The sequence below is a fragment of the Lactuca serriola genome, chromosome 9 (genome assembly GCF_051521515.1).
Source record: "Lactuca serriola cultivar US96UC23 chromosome 9, Lser_US96UC23_V15, whole genome shotgun sequence".
NCBI classification, from domain to species: Eukaryota; Viridiplantae; Streptophyta; class Magnoliopsida; order Asterales; family Asteraceae; genus Lactuca; species Lactuca serriola.
In genome coordinates, this window is record NC_136416.1 from 27,447,300 (window position 1) to 27,469,555 (window position 22,256).

A 22,256-nucleotide genomic window follows, 5' to 3' on the forward strand; every position below is an offset into this window, starting at 1 on the left:
GGTCGAAAAAAATGAGAAAATATAATAAAGTTGTGTGTTTTTGTAGTGTGAAGAAAATAAATGGTATCTATAGTTGTAGTTTGTTAGTTTAAAATAAAAAATTAAATCATTTTTTTTAGGTCCAAGGTACACAAAAAACGGTTAAAAAGTCGACGTTGCTGCTTCCTTCATCTGATTCGTTGTCTTGGCCCGTCTTTGCAGCCCGTCACAACCAAAGACACCGGGACGGTGTTCACGCGTTACTTGGGTTGCCACGTAGGAAACCGGGCATGGGGGACAGCCCATTCTGGATAGCCTTATGGTTGTATTCCAATAATTCATGTTCAAAATGTAATTTTAATTCATATAATATCATATTAATACATACAACAATCCTGTACACATCAACAATCCCAAATTTACGATCCCTACCCCCGCCGTAGAATGTACTTCCTCCCGGAGCCCTGGCGGCCACGACTGACCATAAAAGTCCGGTGGAGAATTCAGCGGCGGAGGTGACATAACCGGCGACTGAGCTCCAGCTGCGGCCGGAGCATCCACCACTGTTTCTTTCTTCCCAAATATCTCTTTCGGCAATAAAACCTTCGAAATCCCAAAAATCGCAATCGGGTTCTGATCAGATACGGTTTGGGTCACGGAAGCTTCCACTATACCCGTACTGATTGCAACCGACCCGTTAACCCGAGAAATGTTCAATGTGAAGCTTCCGGCTCCTTTATCTTCAGTAGCTAGGGTTGGTTGAACCGGGTTCACTATTGACTCAAGCGACCCGAGTGGGTAATATGAATGCAACACATGGAAACGTAACACATCGGCTTTCTTGTCCGCCGGCAAGGATTGGAAGTTTGCGGTGGCCGGTAGATCGGCGAAAGCATCGTCTGTAGGCACGAACAAGGTTATCCCTGCTCCACCTGCTTCCGATTCGAATTCCTGCACGACTCCCGAGGCTGAAAGGATTGACGCCACTACATTAAAGTTGTGGCCGTCGATTAGGGCTTTAGTGATGTTAAGCCCCAACGGTGGACGACTTTCCGCCGCCATCAGATCGAATCCGTATGGGAGAATGAGTGAATTGACAGTGAAGATGCTGACGTTGTAAGGTAAGGTTACGACTAGGGAGATGACGGTGGCGTTGTTGTTGTTGGGTGTTTGGGAGTCAGCTGATAGCGATCGGATGGTGGTTGTGTCGGTGTCGGGGTTGTGTGTGACATTGACGGAGCCGAAAGTGTCGGCAGCTCGGCCGGTGGTTTGGAAGAGGGTGGTGATGAGTTTTCCGGATGGAGGATAGCGGCGGAGGTCGTGGAGGGTGATGTACTGGAGTAGGACGTGGTAGCGGAAGACGTCGGCGACATTGGTGGATGAAGAAGAGGAAGAGGAAGAGCGACGGATAAGGTTAGAAGAGCGGAGGAAGGAGTTGGGGACGGCGAGGAGGGTGATGGAGGTGCGGTGGGAAAGATCGTCGGCGACGTTGGTGGTGGAAAGAAGGTCGGAGAAGTTGGAGAGATCTGGGTAAGGGGATAAGAGATGGGTAATGTTGACGGCGGAGATGAAGGCCGGGAGGTAGGAGAGTAAATAAATGTGTATCAGAAGGGTAAAACGGGAAATACACAGAGAAATTGCCATTTCTCCGAGGGGTAGTGGAAAGCCTGCGATGGGAAGGGAAGGGTATTGGGTTGAAAAGGGAAAGGGGAGGGGGTATGATCTGGTGATGATGGTGTATTGTTGTATGGTGGTGATGATGTATGATTGTGTATGATAATGAATAATGATGACGATAATGTTTTCTAATTGAAAGCAACACTTTTGTCTGGCTCGAATATTAAGTCCCTGTACTTTAAACAAACAGCTACTGAGAACCCTCTATGTTTATACATGAACACGAGTGAAGTGAAGATGGAAACTAGTTGCATAAGTAAATTACAAAAATGATCCTTCTGATTTTTATTTTTTTTATTGCCTTTTGTACATTTTTAAAACATTTTGCAATTTTAGTCCTTATTACATGATTTGTATCATTTTTGGTTCTTATATCAAGTTCAATTATTTTTCTATCCTTATTTATAATAATAATTAGTGAAAAATAATTAGACAATGGGTAAAAGGTTATTTTTACATAAATGGTATATTTTCAAATGAATGGGTCTCGAAGAAAATGTCAATATGGGCCTGAAATTAAATACTGCGACTTTTCTAAACCTAAGTTTAGTCGATTTCAAGTTGTTAAAGTCAAAAGATTTAAAATCATCTAAATAGACCATAAAGTATAAACTTAGGACAATAGGACTTAGACTACTTTTGGGCTGACAAAGTCGTTGTTTCAGAGGCCCACGAATAACCATTAAGCTCAAATTGTTGCATCATGGACATGTAGTCATGTCAAATAAAATTAAATTGTGAAGAAAGATAAGATTAAATTAGGACAAATATTTAATATCAAATAAAATATTTTGCTTTATTTCTTTTGTGTAAATTGATTTTTATTTTTGACCAATTTACCAAAAATTACTCGATTCAAAAGAATTAATAATGTGAAATCATATGGATGTAAACACCAAAAATTTTAACTTATAGTTTTTATCTACACATTGCTCATTCTTAATAGTACGTAGTAATTTACAACAATTTGAATTTTTGTAATAACCACGATCTGTTTCAAATATCATAATGTCAATAACTCAGTAGTTAAAAGTAGAGTTTGAGTAAATACATTTCTACTTCTAAACTTTTTCCTTCACGAAAAAAAAAAATTAGATTTAAAAAAAATGAATAACTTTTATATAATTAATCCTACAGACAAAGTTGTTCATATGCTCAATGGGTTGGTAATCTAATTTATCCTATCAAAGTGGTCCCATATTTATTTTAAATATATATTGTTATTTTTCATTTTTTTTTTTAAAGTGAAGAAGCCTTTAAAAATATGTGGTGGTTAATTTTTTTTATAAAATATTACACTTTGATCGAATGCGCCCATTTTAATAAAAGATACAACGTTTACTTTCGTTGTACCATATTATTATTAGTTTAATGGTGTTTATTATAATATACTAATTAAAATTAAAATAAAATTAATAAAGTTTTATTTTCAGTATTTAAGTTATCCTGTTTCTAAAAACAAGGGTAGCTTACAAGAAATAATCAAATATTAATTTCATTTTAATATAGAACAACTATTTTTGTAATAGACTGATGAATTATTGTATATTTTGCTATGTAGATAGAGTTGTTAACGTATCAATAAATATCAATCTATGTAATATTTTATTAGGATATTATACTTATTTTATTCACTATAGTGATATCATATAATTAAAATAAGTTAGGGTAAGCTACAAGTTTCTTCCATAAGTGTATGTTTGTCCTAGCATTTATCTTCCAACATATCTTCTCATTCTACCTTTATTCAAAGGATCAAAATTGAAACATCTTTTCCTCTTATATTTTCTTCATTTCCATCATTAAGAACAAAATCCAAAACGAAGTTCTAAGATCTCATATTGAAACCCAAAGCTAAAAGTGCAAACCAAAAAGAGAAATATGAAAATTAAAAACCTAAAGAAATTCTAAAATATCTAAACCTGGAATCCAAAGAAAAGAAGTCATGTGAACTCAAATACATACCCAAAGCCTTAGAAAAGTCGTGAGATGGACCAAGTTCAAACCCAAACTTAAAAAGATAAATTTAAATAAAACAATAAAAAAAGAGTAAAAAACCTAAAGACATACATAAATTTTTTTTTGTTAATATTCTTTTAGAAGTTTTTAATTACGTTGATTTGGTGGGAAAAACTCTAAAATAGGTTTTCCGACCGTCCAACTCACATACCCTCTTCTCTAAGACTTGAACACTGAATCTTCCAAACAAGAGTTCATTGCTTTAACCGGTAGAATACTAAGTAATTAGTGGGAAAACTCTAATTGTTTTAATCATTTATGCTTCATTTGCAAGTTGAATGATTTTATTCCTATTATAACGAGTAAAATGCAAAAATGTTTCTTGTGTATCTATTTTTATTGTTTAAGTTCGAAAGTATATATATATATATATATATATATATATATATATATATATATATATATATATATATATATATATATATATATAGAGAGAGAGAGAGAGAGAGAGAGAGAGAGAGCTAGGTTCAAATGTTTTCAGCAACTATTATGTGCATGAATGCACCAATAGGAATTTAGGAAAAAAATAAATCATTAATAATAAATATAAGGGTATAATAGTAATCTATACTATAATTAATTATGGTAAATTGATACAATTAAATAATATCCCCTTTTAAATAAAGATATCAGTTTTAAAACCTCACCCCCTCCAGATTAGGGTTGCACGCTCCCTCTTCATCTCATACAGTACCCACACACACATAGAGACCCGGTAGAACTACTCCACCCGCATAACAGGTGATGATCCACTTTCCGTCTTAGGCCTCCACACACAGAAAGTTCCAGAAGGTAGAGCTTCCAATTCGTCGGCTTCTGATGATGAACACGAAGAAGATTCTTCTGGTTCATCAATGAACAACTTCCGTAATGAACTGGTGATAGAATCAGAAGCATGAATCTCATTATCCTTTGATTTAACTTCATCCTTGATGAGAAGATTGCGATTGAAAAGAGGAAAAACAGTCAAGCCTTGTGAATTGAGTATAAAGATTTGTGCAGGAATCGGCTTCCAGGTATACACTGTATTATCTTTTTTATTGTAAATTTAGTCACATTCATGTATTTACTAATTACATATGTTGTATGTTTCATCAAATGGAGTATAAAGATTTGTGCATCTGATTTGCCCGCCAAATGTTTGATAAAATGCTTGAATCAAATATTTCAGCCATTTTTTTTTGTAATATTTGAGCTATCATATCTCTCTCATACTAGCTTGGAATGATATGAAATTTGTTTATGCATATTCTCCTTTGTGTTAGCTCCAAGTTAGGTTTAGAAGTCATTTAAATTTGATTAATATTGGTTGAGTTATAGTCCTTCGAACATGCGATATTACAGCTGTATTTTTAGCACTCTTTGTTCAGAAACATTTGTGATCTGTGAACTGTCATATTTACCACATTCTAAATTGTAATAAGTTGACCTTTTTCCAAAGTATTGTCCTCTATGTTAGCTACAATGTAGTCATTGTAATTAGATTAAGTCGATAATTTGGATCAGATGACTCGGGGAATACTTGATCAAGTGACTCGAGTACATTCTGTTAGAATAAATTAAAAGTCTTTAATGTCTAACACATTCTGTTAGAATTATAGTTTTATTCTGTTAGAATATACTGAAAGTTATACTATTTTAAAGTTGATTATGTTTGTTTTTTTGGATTTAGGTTTTGAAGGGGCTGCCATTGATGTGGAAAATAAAGAAAACATGGAGAACGAGAGTATTCTAGCAGAATGCTGTTATTTTTTAAGAATGTTATTCATTTTTGTTGATATTCTTTTAGAATATTTATAACTATATTAAAATGTATAAGACTTTTAGTCTGTAAGAATATGTATGAATTTGTATTTAAGTTCGGATATATAAGAATATATTAGAATGTTTGTTATTTTTCAACATCTGATTCAAGAATTTTGTTTTTCTTCAATAATATTTTATTAGAATAAAATTCTGAAAAAATATCAATCTAACAAAAAATATTCTGATAGAATAAAATCGGTAAAAAATTAAATTGAATTAATTAAAAAATTAAGATTTTTTTTTTAAATTAGGAGAATTAATCATCCCTAAAAATCCGAAAATTTCCTTTTATAAATGTAGTTATTTGTCCAAAATACCCTTTTGCTAAAAATTGTGTGATTATATGGTAAATGTTACCCCATTCTAATATCATACACTTTCAAATCATGTTCATTGATTAATTTCATCCGTTGGTCCAGATATGTGCATTCTGGCACACAATACTTAGTAAAAACAAAATAACCTAAGCCTATATATATATATATATACACACACACACACACTAGCTGTCTACCCGTGCAAAGCAGCGACGACGACTTGTTTATGGGTAATGGTTAATTCAATTAAGTGAATAGTTTCTTTGCGGCTATCAAATCAAACCATAAATTTCATTAACTGTTAAACAAATTACATTGATATTTTTTTAGTTTTTATAATCATTAGACGTTGGTAAATCTATTTATGTGTCACTTCTTTACAAATTACAATTAACTACTCATAATATTAACTCCAAATAATTTCATCGACAAATAGTGACATTTTGATGATTTGTTTCCCTTCGGTGACGTTAAATATGTTTTTTTTTTCAGCGATAAGTTTTCTTTTGGTGAATAGTTTATTTTAGAAGCATTCCATTAAAAAAAATCTTAAAGTGCATCCGAAAAATAATTTATTGTCGTGTGTTTCTATTTATGGTTTTTTGTTTTCGGCAAATAGTTTCTTTTTGGCTATCATTACACCTCATTGTAACCATTATTTGGAAGTGAAGAAAAATGTGTTGCAATAACCTTTGAAATGAGTTGTTATAACCTAGTGGAATTTATACCGTACTCAATAGGGGTCACAAGTGGAATTGACACAAATAAGGCACGAAATGTCCAACCCTTTATATTTCATTCTGGACGAATAATCTTTTAATAGGAAGCAATGAAACTATGAGCACAAAAAATGCAACGTCAGTTAGTCTTTTTTTGGTGGACCGTGAATACTACAGGTGGTTTAGTTTCTGGTGTATATAAATTGTGGAGATGTTATGTCTTTTATTATTGCATGTGTTAAGGGAGTCTATAGAAAATCATAGTTATTCCACCTTTTAACTCTTAGAATCGATAAAATTTTAAAAAGCAAAAGTTATTCCTATTTTATCTCCTAAACGACTAAAAAGTTTGAACGGATAATAAAATGTGTATAGAAATTTTTACATAAATAAAAGAAGACTTATTATATCAACAAATATTAGTTATTCTAGACAAATACGGATTTTTTTTTCTTATAACTCCTTAATGGATAACATGCTTGAGCGAGCGCGCGCGCGCGTGTGTGTATATATATATATATATATATATATATATATATATATATATATATATATATATATATATATATATATACTAGGCGAATGCCCGCGTGTTGCGCAGAAACAACTATATAGTTGAAGTCTTTACAAATATATGCTTTTTTAAATATAACAATAACGTTGTTGTTAAATTTGATATAATAATTTTTATACTAAATTGATATAATATATTGATTATTTTGAATTATATGATAATATATATATCTATTATAACTTCGTAATCTCAATTGTTTGAATGACTTCTACCCGCGACTTACACATGAATAAAATTAAATATAATATATGGTTTAATGTTATTTATAGTTGTTATTGTAAATTAATTTTTTTAAAATTTATTTGCTTAATGTTTTAATTTCTATCATTATAATTATTTAAAACATTAAACATTATTTTTTTTATTTTAAAAGTAACAATATAATCATTTATACATAATTATTTTTAACTATTGTTATTGTAAGTTATTTTAAACTACTTATTTGGAAACTTTTAACGATTATAAAAATATATTTTGGAAATATTTCAGTTAATCTGATATTACAATTTAGTTTTTGCATTTATGACTACAATTTATCACTTTTAACTATTTACAAAATATTCTTTGGCTATTCAAGTGGAACTAAAATTTATATTTATGTTAACATTGTAATGCGCAGAAACTCCTATATAATTGAAGTCTGTACAAATATATGTTTTTTTTTAATATAACAATAACCTTGTTGTTAAATGTGATAAAATAGTTTGTATACTAAATTGATATAATATATTGGTTATTTTGAATTATATGATAATATATACATCTATTATAACTTCATAATCTCAATCGTTTGAATGACTTCTATCCGCGAGTTACACATGAATAAAATTAAATATAATATATGGTTTAATGTTATTTATAGTTGTTATTGTTGTTAACTAATTTTTTAAAATTGATTTGCTTAATGCTTTAAATTCTATCATTATAATTATTTAAAATATCAAACATTATTTTTGATTTTAATGGTAACAATATAATCGTATATATAGAGTTACTTTTAACCATCATAAATTATGTTTAGTAATATTTTAGTTAAGCTGAGATTATAATTTAGTTTTTGCATTTATCACTACAATTTATCATTTTTAACTATTTATAAAATATTCATTTGTTTTTTAAATGGAACTGAGATTTATATTTATGTTGGCATTGTAATGTTATATTTTAGTTAACAATTTAAGTATTTTGTCCAAACTGTTCAAAGGTTGTAGCTTTAAACTGATAATGGTTTACATATAACAACATATTAAGTTTAATAAATTAAGTATAATATGTTAAAAGTTAAAGATATAACTTTATAAGTAAAAAGAAATATATTATTTCAAATTTAAAATTTAGTTTATTTATGATTACACTTTAGGTTTGATATTTATTTAACCTTATTAACCAACTTATAATCATTATTAGAAAGACACTACAATTTATCACTTTTAACTATTTACAAAATATTATTTGGGTTGTTTAAGTTAAACTAAAATTTATATTTAAGTTGACATTGTAAATCTAAATTAATAATTTAAGTGTTTTATACAAATTGTTCTACAATTATATGTTTAAAATGATAATGGTTTACATCCTACAATATATTAAAACTAATAAATTAAGTATAATATGTTAAAAGTTAAAAAACATAACTTTATAAGTAGAAGTAATGATATTATTTTAATATTGCAATTTAGCTTATATATGACTACACTTTAGATTTAATATTTATTTAACTTAATTAACAAAATTATAAATATTATTAGAAAGATATTGAAAAGTCATGGGGGTTTTAAATGAATGTGGTGAAAGGAAAAAATACATGGAAGTTTCAAATGAATGTGGTGAAAGGAAAAATGTTTCCTTTATAAGTATACTAGGCGAATCCCCACGTGTTGCGCGAGAATAAAATTATATAGTTAAAATAAAAACTTTTACCAAATTATTATTTAATATTTCTACTTTGAAACAAAATGTTAGTAGTAAAGCAAACATATAGTTAACATATTAGTTTTATTAAACATTATAGTTTAATTTTTAAGTCATTGTGATATATACAATTATTTGATAATTTTATAAACCGTTTTATATTGTGTAAATTATATATCAAATGAATGATAATATAATGGGTAACAAAACGTGTGAACAAAATATGAACTACAACTTTTAGTAACATAAAAAATAGAAAAACATCTATTATGACATTTGTATTAAAAAGATATATATACAATGAATAATAAAAAAAATATGAAAAATAAATACTATAACTTTTAATAACATAAAAACACTAAAACATCTATTATATCATTTATATTAACTCTTCATATTTAAATCACAAATCTCTTCAAATATATTAATGTTTTTAATGAGAAAACTTTACAACCTTATAAAAGAAAGGAAAATAAAAAGTTATTAGTGATTACTAATTAATAATCATAAGTTAAAACCTCTTGAGTTGTAACTAATAAATATACATAAATGAGAAAACTTTTGAGTTGTAGTGTGAGTTTCAAATGAATGCGGTACTTAGAAATGTATATTTATTATTATTATTATTATTATTATTATTATTATTATTATTATTATTATTATTATTATTATTATATTCGTGTAAATAATTGGTTTTGATGCATCATTTTAATCCCTTCAGTTATTAAACATAAAGATATTTAATTATAAATTTATAACATACATAGGTGCATATACATGTTAAACAAATCACATATAATATATATATATATATATATATATATATATATATATATATATTTGTAAATGTTATATATATTTTTTTCGTAGTAATATGGATAAATTACTTTCATATGAAGAACATATCATGATAAGTCTATCATAATTACATATCAAATGTTCAAAATTATGTTATCTTTTAAATATTGTCTTTTAAATATGTTGTGTAGGATAACCCAACAAAAATATAATAGAAAATAAACATAATCAAAATAGAAAAACTACAATCAAATAAATAAGAGCATTGGGTAGTTGAATATATAAATAAAGATGTTACATAAACATACATTTAAATCAAAAGAAAAAACTAACATTCGTCAACTTTGCTCAAACAAAAAAACCTATATCCATTTTATGAATCTTCTTTCTTCATTTAACACCATTCAACCATAGAAACTTGATGATAATTCTTCACTACCCTGCAATCAAAATATTTTTTTTGAAAAAGAAGAATCAAAAAGATATTCTAAGCAAAACATTGATGTTTGGAGAGTCACATTCAAGATTGAGTAATACACACAAATCACATATAAAGATTAAATGAGAAACTGAATATAAAGAAAGAATAGAAAAGCTTCATTTGTTTTGGTTGAAAGAAAAAAATCATATTACAATTACCATCGATGCGACATAACTCATTTCTTCAAATCATCATATTTGGATCGACATAACCCATTTCTTCAAATCATCATATTTGAATCGTGAATGCTTCAACTACATGAAAACTTTTTAATCACAATATCTTCAAATTCTTCTTACATGTAAGATTTTATATAACACAAAAGACACAAAAGATTGACATTTTTATACTAAACTTTTCATTAAATACTAATTAAACATAATATAAGTTATAAAACTTTTGAGTGTTAAATCATAATTAAGAAAACTTTTGAGTTGCATTAGTTAAAAAAAGGGGTTTCAAATGAATGTGGTTTGAGGAAGTTAAAAAAGGGAGTTTCAAATGCATGAGATTCAAGAAAAAATGCTAGCTTTATAAGTATGTACACAATATAAGTTATAAAACTTTTGAGTGTTAAATCATAATTAAGAAAACTTTTGAGATGCATTAGTTAAAAATGAGGGTTTCAAATGAATGTGGTTTGAGGAAGTTAAAAAAGGGAGTTTCAAATGCATGAGATTCAAGAAAAAATAATAGCTTTATAAGTATGTATGATAATGAAATGATATATATATATATATATATATATATATATATATATATATATATATATATATATATATATATATATATATATATATATATATATACACACACCGTACATATATTATTACACATTTACAACAACTAAAGAATATAATTTGCAATAACTATGTTAAAAACAAAAGCTTGAAAAAAAACGTGAAAAATAATTAAAAAAATTCAAAGCACATACAAAACCTTAAATTTGACTTTTTATTCTCACCGTAAGTTTTTTATATGAAAAGTGTCATATTTGATGTATGTTTTATTGGCATCTAAAATCGATGAACGTTCTTATCTTACATTACTATTAAACATTATGACAACTAAAATCAAAAGCATAATCCCCAAAGTTAAATTCAAACATAATCATATATAGACACAATCACACACACAGTGACATACACATAGTCACATACACATGTAGTCACGTAAATAGCAGGTGAAAGTGCCTCAATCAGTCAATTGTCCAAAATGTACAAAATTTAATGATATAAGCCCAAGGTATCTCAGTGCTCTTTCATTTTATATCCCCACCACATATAATTTTTTTTTTGCAGATTTTCAAGTATTTCATTATTAATAAATATGACTTCTTCTAGCTTCCAAAACAATTTCCAAAGGTGGTCGACCTTAAAACAACAATGTTAATCCTTGGACGAAAAACCAATCACATATGTATGAATAATGTGTTATAGGAGCAACATCTCGGTTACATTTCTAAAAAAGTAAGTCATCTGTGATTTGGTGATTTGGTGAGATGACTTAGATGACATACTTACCCGTCCCAGACCAACTGCCTCATATAGCTTCCAAAACACCTACACAAGTTTTCAAAAGCATATATATATATATATATATATATATATATATATATATATATATATATATATATATATATATATATATATATATATATAGAGAGAGAGAGAGAGAGAGAGAGAGAGAGAGAGAGAGAGATCTAGGTTCAAATGTGGATTGACATCTATTGTGTGGACGTATGGACAATGTTATTCTATGAAAATGACAAAGAAAACATGTTGTTTGATAATATGAATGCGTTCAATCTTACATAACTATTTTCATTATCACGCATTCTCACTAATTAAATCCTCTATAAGGTTATTATAGGTTTATTATTATTATTCTCATTTTATCAGAATGTTGTTAGGATGTTTATTGAGTCGTATTCATGAGTGAAAAACGGTGTGTGAGAACAAAAATGAATAAGAATTAGTGAGAATACATGAAAATGACGATATTTGTGTGAGGTTGAATGTATTCGCATTACTAAACAAATTATTCTCTTAGTAATTCTCATAGAATAACAATGTCCCTACGTCCGCACAATAGTTGTCCATCCACATTATAACCTAGCTATATATATATATATATATATATATATATATATATATATATAGATATATAATCCTAATAAAAGACTCCTAAATTGCCACATGTCATTTTTTTAAACCCATTGACTGTCACATGTCATTCTCATATGCTCCCTAAATTTCTATTTCCCGCTCATTTTCACCCTCTCAATGTGGATGCCGATCAATAATATGATATCACGATAAATCAGCTAAGAAATTTGAATTTCATTTATATTAGGCAGACAAAAAATCAGGAATCCTAATTTCTAATTTTTCTGCTTATCGCAAATGTGTATGGATATGACTATGCAAACGAATTCAAATAAAGCTAGAGTAACATTTTCCTCTGCTCTTCAATCTCTATCTCCTCCATTTCTGTATATCTCCCCAATCAAGGGTTTTTAGTTTCATTTTTAATCCTTCCACACGCTTCTTCCTTCCTTGCATCTACCTTTTGCCTCCTACACGATTCGTTACATGTTGCTCAAATAACACTCGACCGATTGATTTTAGGGTTCATCAAAAGCTTTGTATCACTTCTCATTTGGTTCCTTTTTTTTTCATTTTTTTGGTTTATTCTTTTACAGTAGTCATTTGTGTTTTTGAAGATACCGACGTATATGCAATGATAGAAACTATGATGGTTTTGAAGTCACCCTCAATCCCACATAATTAAACTTGATTTATGAAGGTAAGAATGTCTATGTTCTTAAAGTTCTTTAATTATTGTTTACTTTTTTGGTTTAGTTTGCTCAAAATAAAGTCACAAAACATAAATGTGGTCTCTCTCTACGGTCTTTCTGTGTGTGCTTGTGTTTTTTGCTATATAAACTCCATGTGTTCTTCCTTTTTTTCTCATCAAACATTAATTTAATTCCATCTTATTCGTTCTTTTTATTTTCTTTGCTGAAAATCAGGAGTTTAGCTGTGTCATTCCATTTGGAGATGCGTTCAAACTTATCTCCCCCTCATTCACTCTATCATAAATTTGGAAAGTAGCAAATACATCCCATGAAATCAGGACAATGAAATTATCTTCGTATATTCCCTCAATTTTACTGAGATTCTTAATCTTGCTATTTATATTTTGCCATTCGATACCTATAGATTTTAACCAAACTTTTTTTGTTCTCTGTGCACAAACTTAAGGATTTCCCATGGAATTGGAGTTGACCATAACTTATATGTGCAATGGAAAGATTATTTTCTATCACAGTCGGTACACTTTTTTTCTCAATTATATTGTTTTTTATCTTCACATAATGGTTTGTGGGGTTGTTGTTTTTTATTATTATTATTTTGAAATTAAATTTCTGTATGTGAAAGTAGCCTAGCAAACTTTGTACACCAGGTGCTCAATGTAATGCTACCCACTAGTTCTCTATGTTTTTATTGCTCATTATAGATCTATAAGTGATCTATAGAAGACAAATTTCATCTTTGCTCTTTACTTTGACACTTACGCTATATTTGCAATTTTAAACAAGGATGCCATATATACATAAATATGTTATTTCTTCCATGCACATTGGTTTTCTTTCATTATTTATGTGAATTGATTTGAATTTTAATAAGATTTCACAACATGATATTTATGCATGGGAATCCACTATCCGTATCACTAAATAAAGATCATGTTAATACCATTCGTTCCACTATAAGCCTGGTAATATAACACGAGTTAAGAGTTTCACTTTAACATTTACATTATTTTTGTGTATTTAGTAATCTACAAAATCCTTACAACCTTATGCTTTTCGTATCCCACCAAAATCAATAATGCAGGCACGCAACATATCATCGAGTGTCTGAATAGTCTGCTCGCTCTGCCCATCGGTCTGCGGATGATATGCAGTATTGAAATGCAACCGGGTGCCCAACTCTTCGTGAAACTTCTTCCAGAATCTAGAAGTAAATCAAACATCTCGATCTGACACAATCAAATTCGGCACCCCATGTCGAGCCACCACCTCTCGAACATAAATATCAACAAGCTTCTCTGCAAAAGATCCCTCGCTTATGGCTAGGAAGTGAGCACTCTTTATTAAACGATCCACTGTCATCCAGATAACATTAAAACCCCATGCAGTCTTCGACATTTTTGTAATGAAATCCATGGTGATCTGCTCCCACTTTCGTAGTGGAACCTCTAAGGGTTGCAACTTTCCATGAGGGCACTAGTGCTCGGCCTTGACCTTCCGGCAGGTCAAACATCGCTCTACAAACTAGGCCACATCCCTCTTCATACACGAACACTAGTAACTATGTTTCAGGTCAAAAGCTGAGCATCAGGTACCTCACGACAAGTTGCAACCGTTAGACATTCCCGTTTGGAAATGGGAAGAGATTACTATGGATTTCATCATGAAGTTGCCACGGACAACGCGTAGAGTGGATTCTATATGATTAATGATGGATCGATTGACCAAGAGCGCACATTTCATTTCGATTCAGGAGAGTATATTTGTGGAGAAGTTGGACGACAGTTACATCAAAGAGGTTGTGGCGCGACATGGGGTGTTGGTTTCAGTGGTTTCAGACAGGGATGTATGGTTTACTTCTAGGTTATGGAAGAGGTTTCATGAAGATTTGGGTACTCATATGCATTTCAGCATGACTTTCCACCCACAGACTGATGGACAGAGTGAGCGGACAATCCAAACCTTGGAGGATATGCTTCGGGCATGTGTATTGGATTTCGGTGGGAGTTGGGATACGTATCTCCCTTTGGTGGAGTTTTTGTATAACAACAGTTATCACACCAGCATTGATCGACCTCTGAGATGCTCTATGGGAGGAAGTGTAGGACCCGATATATTGGGGTGAGGTCGGTCAAGAAGTCATGGGGAGTACTGAGGTGGTACTCAAGACTACTGAGTTGATTCAATAGGGTCGAGGTAGACTTCAGACAACACAGAGTCGGCAGAAGAGTTATGCTGACAAGTACCGATGAGATCTAGAGTTCTAGGTTGGGGATATGGTTCTCCTGAAGGTGTCACCTTGGAAAGGTTTCATCCGATTCAGTAAGAAAGGCAAGTTTGATCCCTAGTATATCGGTCCTTTTAGGGTTTTGGCCCGGGTGGGCAGGGTTGCTTATCGCTTTGATCTTCCCGATGAGCTTAGTCGGATCCATAGCATGTTTTACGTATCTTAGCTGCGGAAATGTTTGGTTGATGATGCCGCGGTGGTTCCATTGAAGGATATTCAGGTGGATGATCACCTTAATTATATCGAGAGACCGATTGTCATCCTTGACAGGAAGAAGAAGGCTCTGCGAAACAAGCCAGTGGATCTTGTAAAGGTGAAATGGCAGAACCGCAATGGTTCATAATGAATGTGGGAGCATTATCTGGATTTGTTCACAACGATGGACTTCGAGCACGGAGTTTGATTCAAGTGGGGGAGAATTGTAACATTTGCATTTCAGTTATTTCCCTTTTTGCCCTTAACCCTAAAACTCTTGCATTTTGGTCCCTAGCCGAGTATGTCGGGCGTACGCTAGGAGTTTGTTGGGCATGCTGGCTCGATATATTGGTCACGAAGGCACCGACATACACGAGGCATACGTGGAAGTACGCAGGGAGTATGGTTGCCTAGGGAAAACCCTAGTTTTTAGGGTTTATGCCCGATTTAAACACCTTAAGTTACTCTTGGACCTTCTTATGACCAGCCTCCACCTCTCCAAACCCTAAGAACAAAATCCTTATTTCTATTTGAGTTTTTTGAGCTTGGAAGTGAACTTTAAAGGTGTTTTTGGTGATATTGAAGGAAGAAGAACTCTTGGAAGTTGCATTGGTGTGGTTAGAGCTTGTGGATCCAGAATCATCACCAACTTGGAAAGCTTTTGGAGGTATAAATCTCTTAACTTGACGGTTCATTTTGATAGATCTAGTTAGGTCTTGTTTTTGTGCTTTTTATGGTCCTTTAAATCATGCATAAGAGTATGAGCTACTCCAGAAGCTAGGGATGGTATATCTTAGCATTTTTTGAGGTCCCTTGTGCATAAAAATGCAATCTTGATGTTCTATATTGGACCATGCATGAGTGAGGGTTCTTATTATGGGTTTTATTGAGTATTGGGTCGCATTAAGACATGCAAAGGAGTAAAGTTGCCAATTTTATGTGTTAAGACATCATTTAGGATCAGATATGAGAAGTGGACTAAGTGACTTAACTAATTAAGCACTTAATGGCAAGTTGGGCTTGTTGTGGAGTACGTTGGGCGTATGCAACGCGTACTGGCCAAAGGTGGTGTACGTAGGGCTTAAGTCTGAGTACGATTGGCGTACTCAACAACTGTTGACTTTGTTGACTTTTATGACTTGAGCAATATTTGGACTATTATAGTTTTGGGCCTTGTTGGGCAAATAGTCTTTCTGACCTTAGGCCATTATTAGGCTTTGGGCCTTTTTAGATTTGGGCCCATAATGGGCTTTGGGTATCATTTAGGAATTTGGGCCATATTGGGCTTTTTGGTGCTATTAGGTTGGGCCTCAGTTATTTGGCCAAGTGAGGGAAGGGTAAAATGGTCTTTTACCCTGGGTATTGGGTAAATGAACTAGATTCTTAGTTATGGTTTATTGCCCAATTATTAATTGGGGTTTTATTTTATTGATTAGTGCGGGGATTTTTCGATTCAACAGCCCGATCATTTGTTTGACTGACAACAGACTGAGGTGAGTTTGCTCACTATACTGTAGGACACTAGGATATGCTATGTGTTTGTAGTCTTTGTGACTCCTGTTGTATATGTTATATGCATGTGTGTCTGTTTGCTATATATATATATATATATATATATATATATATATATATATATATATATATATATATATACAGTGAAATAGACCTGGTACAACCTTGTGCTGCCATGTGAGTTGAAATAGACTCGGAGGTGAAACAAACCCGAGGGTGAAATAGACCCGGTACGGCTTTGGGTCGACACATGAGTTGAAATAGACTCAGGGGTGAAATAGACCTGACACAGGATTGAGCTGACAGATATGTATAGTCTGCGGTATTTTGGGGAACTCACTAAGTTTCGTGCTTACGGTTGTCAATTGTGTTTCAGGTACTTCCAGATTGAAAGGGAAGAGCTCGGGTTGATTGCATCCCACACACCATGATTTCCGCTTTATTTGACTCTGATGTATCGAGATGATTGATTGACATACTCTAATTTTCCTTTATGGCTTTATGAACATGTTTTGGTTGATTGTTTTATTATTATGAAAACAAAATTTTTGGTTTTAAATTTTTGGAAGTTTATAAAGCTGATGATCGACCAGACAAATTACATCAGTAATAGTTAAATAAAAAACATAAATTAAAACAAAACCCTAAAGGTCCATGAGCCAAATACAAACTCAAAAACAAAACCCAAAGGAAAAATAACAAAATTCTTCACATCTTCCTTTAAAAAGCAATTTTTGGACTCAAAACTGGGTAAGTCCCCTTCGGGTACTTATCATGATGTGCTCCTCGTTTCAAGCTTCAATTTGACTGGTCGTATGCCCAAAACGGAGCCTGTAGCCAAAGTTATGACCATTTCCGTGAAGCTCTTTTGGTCACATGATCGTTAGCCTCTAGGAACGCAAGAGTCTGATCCTCCATACTAGGGCCCGCATCACATTCCAATAAAATAATATTTATTATATGAAAAAATAATAAATTAAAAGTAATAATCCAATAAAAAAATAATTAATCTAGAAAAAAGAAATTAAAAAAATTAACTAAAAGAAATCAATAATCCAATAATGTAATATTTATTAGAACAAAAATATTATATATTAAAAATATTATTTATTAATATATAATAACCCAATAAAAAATTATTACTCCAACAAAAAATAAATGAAAAAAAAAGTTAACTAAAAGAAATTAATGATCCAATAAAATAATTTTTATTAATATATAATTATTCAATAAAAACATTAGAAAAAAATTTAAAAATTAACTAAAAGTATTTAGTAATCAAATAAAATATTATTTGTTAATATATAATAATCGAATAGATAAAACAAGAATTAAAAAGAATTAACAAAAAATAATTAATAATCCAATAAAATATTATTTATTAATATATTAATAATATATATTAAAAATAATAGTTGTTAATATATAATATTTTAATAAAATTAAAAAATGGATATGCAACAATAGTCTTTATAGTTTGATAAAAAAAAACTATAAAAATGGTCCATGTTATCATTTAAAAAAAATAACAATCAAGTTAACGGAAAAATATGAAAACCACAACAAAACTTATTAAAAAAAGAATAAATTTATAATTTTTCAATCTTTTTACAAAGCATATAAAATGAGTAACAATTGGACCATTTTTACAATTTTGTTTACTTTTAAACATGATATAAGATGATAAGATATTAACACGATTAGTTTTTGTGAAATTTTTAATGGTTATGATAAGAAAAAAAAATAGTTAGAATATTATGGTTAAACTACCAAACTAAATAAAATATCATGACTGTCTTTATTGTATGATTTTATTTAGTGGATTATTATGAGAACATCACTTTCATTCTTTCAATATTACAAGTGCTAAAAATACCTATTATTTTAAAGGAATAACAAATCATTAATTTAAAATGTGTAATTTACATATATGAAAAATAATTTAAATACTGAAAATCGTGAGCATTCTTTTAATAACAGAGGAAAAGAAAAACTCATTCTCTGGTCAATATTCCCCGTTTCCCGTGTGAGCGGTTGACGGGTAAACCCAAACTCCTTTTGGCGGCTTCTTATTCTTCTTCTTCAATTCCATTTCCATGTCATCTTTTGACATAGTAAACACACGACTCTCTCAAAGTGTCGCATGCTAACTTCATACTTCTTTCTACTGTTATCAACGTATAATCAACAGTCTTTGTGTAAAGATCTCTTCGTCATCGTTTCTAGATAGTTATTGAACAACCACCCAACAGTAATTCGTACGTTTTATATTTATTATAATTATATCTGCGCACCAAGTGTTTGAATAAATGCTTGACTGAATCAAGAATATGGGTTTATGCTTTTTCTCCTCTCTTACGGGTGTTCGTTTTCTCCCCTGTTCTCCTCCAGTCTGATATAACTATTCTTCGGTCTCCTTTTTTATTTTCCTCATCTATCTTGGTGTCATGCTTCTGCTTGTTTGACACGAGACAGAATTGTTTAAGGAAGTTTGTTGTGCTTCTTGTTAAAATTTCAAGATTTTATATTGAAAATTCGAAAGTTTGGCTCATTAAATTTCATCATAGCAGTTAAAAAATGGGAAAGATGTTGTGGACAGATGGAGATCAGTTTGATAATAATCATCCAGGATGCATATCTGGCATATTTCATGCTCTTCATCACCAATACTGGCACTCTAATGTCAAGAAGATAATTCCCCATAATACAAACCACAAAGGTATTTAATTTTGATTACTTCACAATTATCAGAAACACAACCATTTGTTTATATCTGTATTGAAAGTACTTCTATTTCTTATTTTCTATAGCCAACAGAAGATACACAAGGATATCATCAGACAACGAAGATCCTTTTGAATTTGTAAAACTTTTAGATCCAGAAACAAGTCATATACTGGTATGTAATATGTTCTTTAATATTTATAACACAAAAGTGTCTGTTTCTTGTTTCAATAGAGAATAACATAATGAATGATAGATGTTCCTTGATGATATTTACTAGGTGGATAAGAGTAATAAAAAAACAAGCTCAACCCAAAAAAAGTCACTAAAAGCTCGTATAAAAGCATTAGTTTCTGAAGAACAAAATCAAGAAGCTGTATCAAGTCCAAGGTTACAAAGGACTTATTCAGTTCATCATTCAGAAAGCAATGAATGGGTTCACCCCATCATTTTGTTTCCTGAAAATCAAGATATTGTATCAAATCCTAGTAATGTTAAGAATAAGGATTCTCGGGATATTTTAGAAATGTTTGAAGTTGACAAAGAGTTATTTACAAATATCTTACAAGAAACCTCCCAACTTTCTGATACAAAACCAAAATTAACCAAATCAGGTTCTTTTCCTTCTGGTAGAAATTTGAAGCCAACAACCCTCAAAGATAAGCTGAATGAGTTCTACAAGAAATCAAAATCCAAGAAATCAGATTCATCAAATTATTCAAACAATGATTTCAACAATCATGGTGTTCTTATCAAAAGAGCATCTTCCCTTAATGAATCTAGAGATAGATATGCTTGGTTGTTTGATTTTAATGTCACTAATGAAGGTGTTCTTCGACCTTCTAGAAGCTTGAAGCTAACAAACATAAGTGACAACTTTTCAAATGCTCAAGAACCAAGTTTTGTTACAAGGAATCCGGTTTCTTTTCCTTTAGGGTTGAATTCTATGCAAGATTGTGAGTGTTTGAATGAAGATGTAATGGATAAAAGTGACAATCTTTCAGAAGAAGAAATTCAGTCAGATTTTCACATCTCAGAAGAAAATCTTGAGAAGGAAACTGAAAAGTCATCAAAGAGAAAAAAACAATACAAAGATGATGATGATTATAGTTATGTGAAGGGGATTCTAGAGAGATCAGGTTTCATCAAGAATGGTTTTGAACAAACATGGTGTTCATCAAATCAACTATTAAATCCTTTTTTATTTCAAGAAATAGAATCTGAATATGTTCATGATCCAGACCAATTTGAAGAGGAACTGAGTGAATTATCTCATCGACTACTCATCTTTGAATTGGTTGATGATGTTTTGGTTACCATGTATGAAAGATCATTGACATACTATCCGAAATCGTTGTCTTCTTTATGCCGCATTCATCCTGCTCCATCTGGACAAGTTCTTGTTGATGAAGTCTGGAAGCGTGTGAGTCGACTCGTTGAGTTGAAACCGGATATGAGTGAGTCGTTGGATTATATTGTGTCTAGGGATTTGGGAAGCGACGATGGTTGGATGAATTTGCAGTTGGATTCCGAGTGTGTTGCACTTGATTTGGAAGATTTGATTCTCGATGAAATTTTAGAAGAATTGTTGTGTGAATGTAGTTAGGGTTTATAAAATCGCATTCAATCTGATAATTTTCAGAATGTTGTACTTGTAAATATTATTCTTTGATTTAGGAGAAATGAGAATCGTATTTTACTGTATTTGGTTACGAATGATGATGTAGTTTGTTTTTCACTTGCTTTTTATCTGTGAAAATACGGGTAGCCTAATTTTCAAATTCAAATGTTTATTGTGTTCCCTAAGAAATTCACAAATTTACATTCAATCTCACAATTCATTAATTACGTTTAATGGTATAGATTTAACATAATTGTCTTGTTTTCAGAAAATTACATGATTGTAGATATTAAAAAAAATTTATCAAGCCACATTTTATGACCTTTTAATAAATCTCATTGCATTTACACTTTAATTTTAAGTTTATAGTTTAAAGCTTAAAAATTAAGATAACGTGTTATTAAAATATAAAGAGGACATGTTATTTAAAATAGGTCTCCACCTAATAACAAACTTACTTTTGAGATTTTTGAGTAATTAGGTTGGTTGGGTTGAAGGCATGCATAATACTAGTAATAGTAATAAATTTTCTATGCCTATTTTTCTAATACAAAATATAAGGTAATTGAAATGGCATAGGGGCAATGTTTTAAAAATCGGTTTTTTAGTTGCACGGGTATAGTGATCGATTTTCGGTTTAACCGGTTCGACCGGCTGGTCAACCGGTTTCTATAATTTTCATATTTTTTCTTATTTTTCTATACACAAATAGATATATAAATCATGTATTTGACGTTTACAAGTTCAAACGTTAAAAATATACATACAGATAAGTTATAGATCACTCCAAATACATTAAAAACTTTATAACATTTATC

General features: G+C 30.7%; 1 protein-coding gene and 1 pseudogene across 1 annotated transcript; one reads left to right on the forward strand and one right to left on the reverse strand.

The window, feature by feature from the left end:
• Positions 1–316: 316 nt before the first annotated feature.
• On the reverse strand, positions 317–1,738 carry LOC145073517 (fasciclin-like arabinogalactan protein 4 pseudogene; annotated as a pseudogene).
• A 17,348-nt stretch (positions 1,739–19,086) lies between these two features.
• Positions 19,087–21,533, forward strand: LOC145074798 (uncharacterized). The gene is made up of 3 exons (XM_079021121.1): positions 19,087–19,812; positions 19,904–19,992; positions 20,098–21,533. The coding sequence occupies exons 1-3, from the start codon at positions 19,671–19,673 to the stop codon at positions 21,421–21,423; spliced, it is 1,557 nt and encodes a 518-aa protein (XP_078877247.1). The 5' UTR covers positions 19,087–19,670; the 3' UTR covers positions 21,424–21,533.
• The last annotated feature ends 723 nt before the right edge of the window (positions 21,534–22,256 follow it).

What these genes read in the sequence shown, in the direction of transcription:
- LOC145074798 (XM_079021121.1), top strand. Translation starts at nt 19,671, where the DNA reads ATGGGAAAGATGTTGTGGACAGATGGAGATCAGTTTGATAATAATCAT. An exon ending in CCATAATACAAACCACAAAG is followed by an intron (nt 19,813 to 19,903) that starts GTATTTAATTTT and finishes TATTTTCTATAG; the next exon opens with CCAACAGAAGATACACAAGG. An exon ending in CAGAAACAAGTCATATACTG is followed by an intron (nt 19,993 to 20,097) that starts GTATGTAATATG and finishes GATATTTACTAG; the next exon opens with GTGGATAAGAGTAATAAAAA.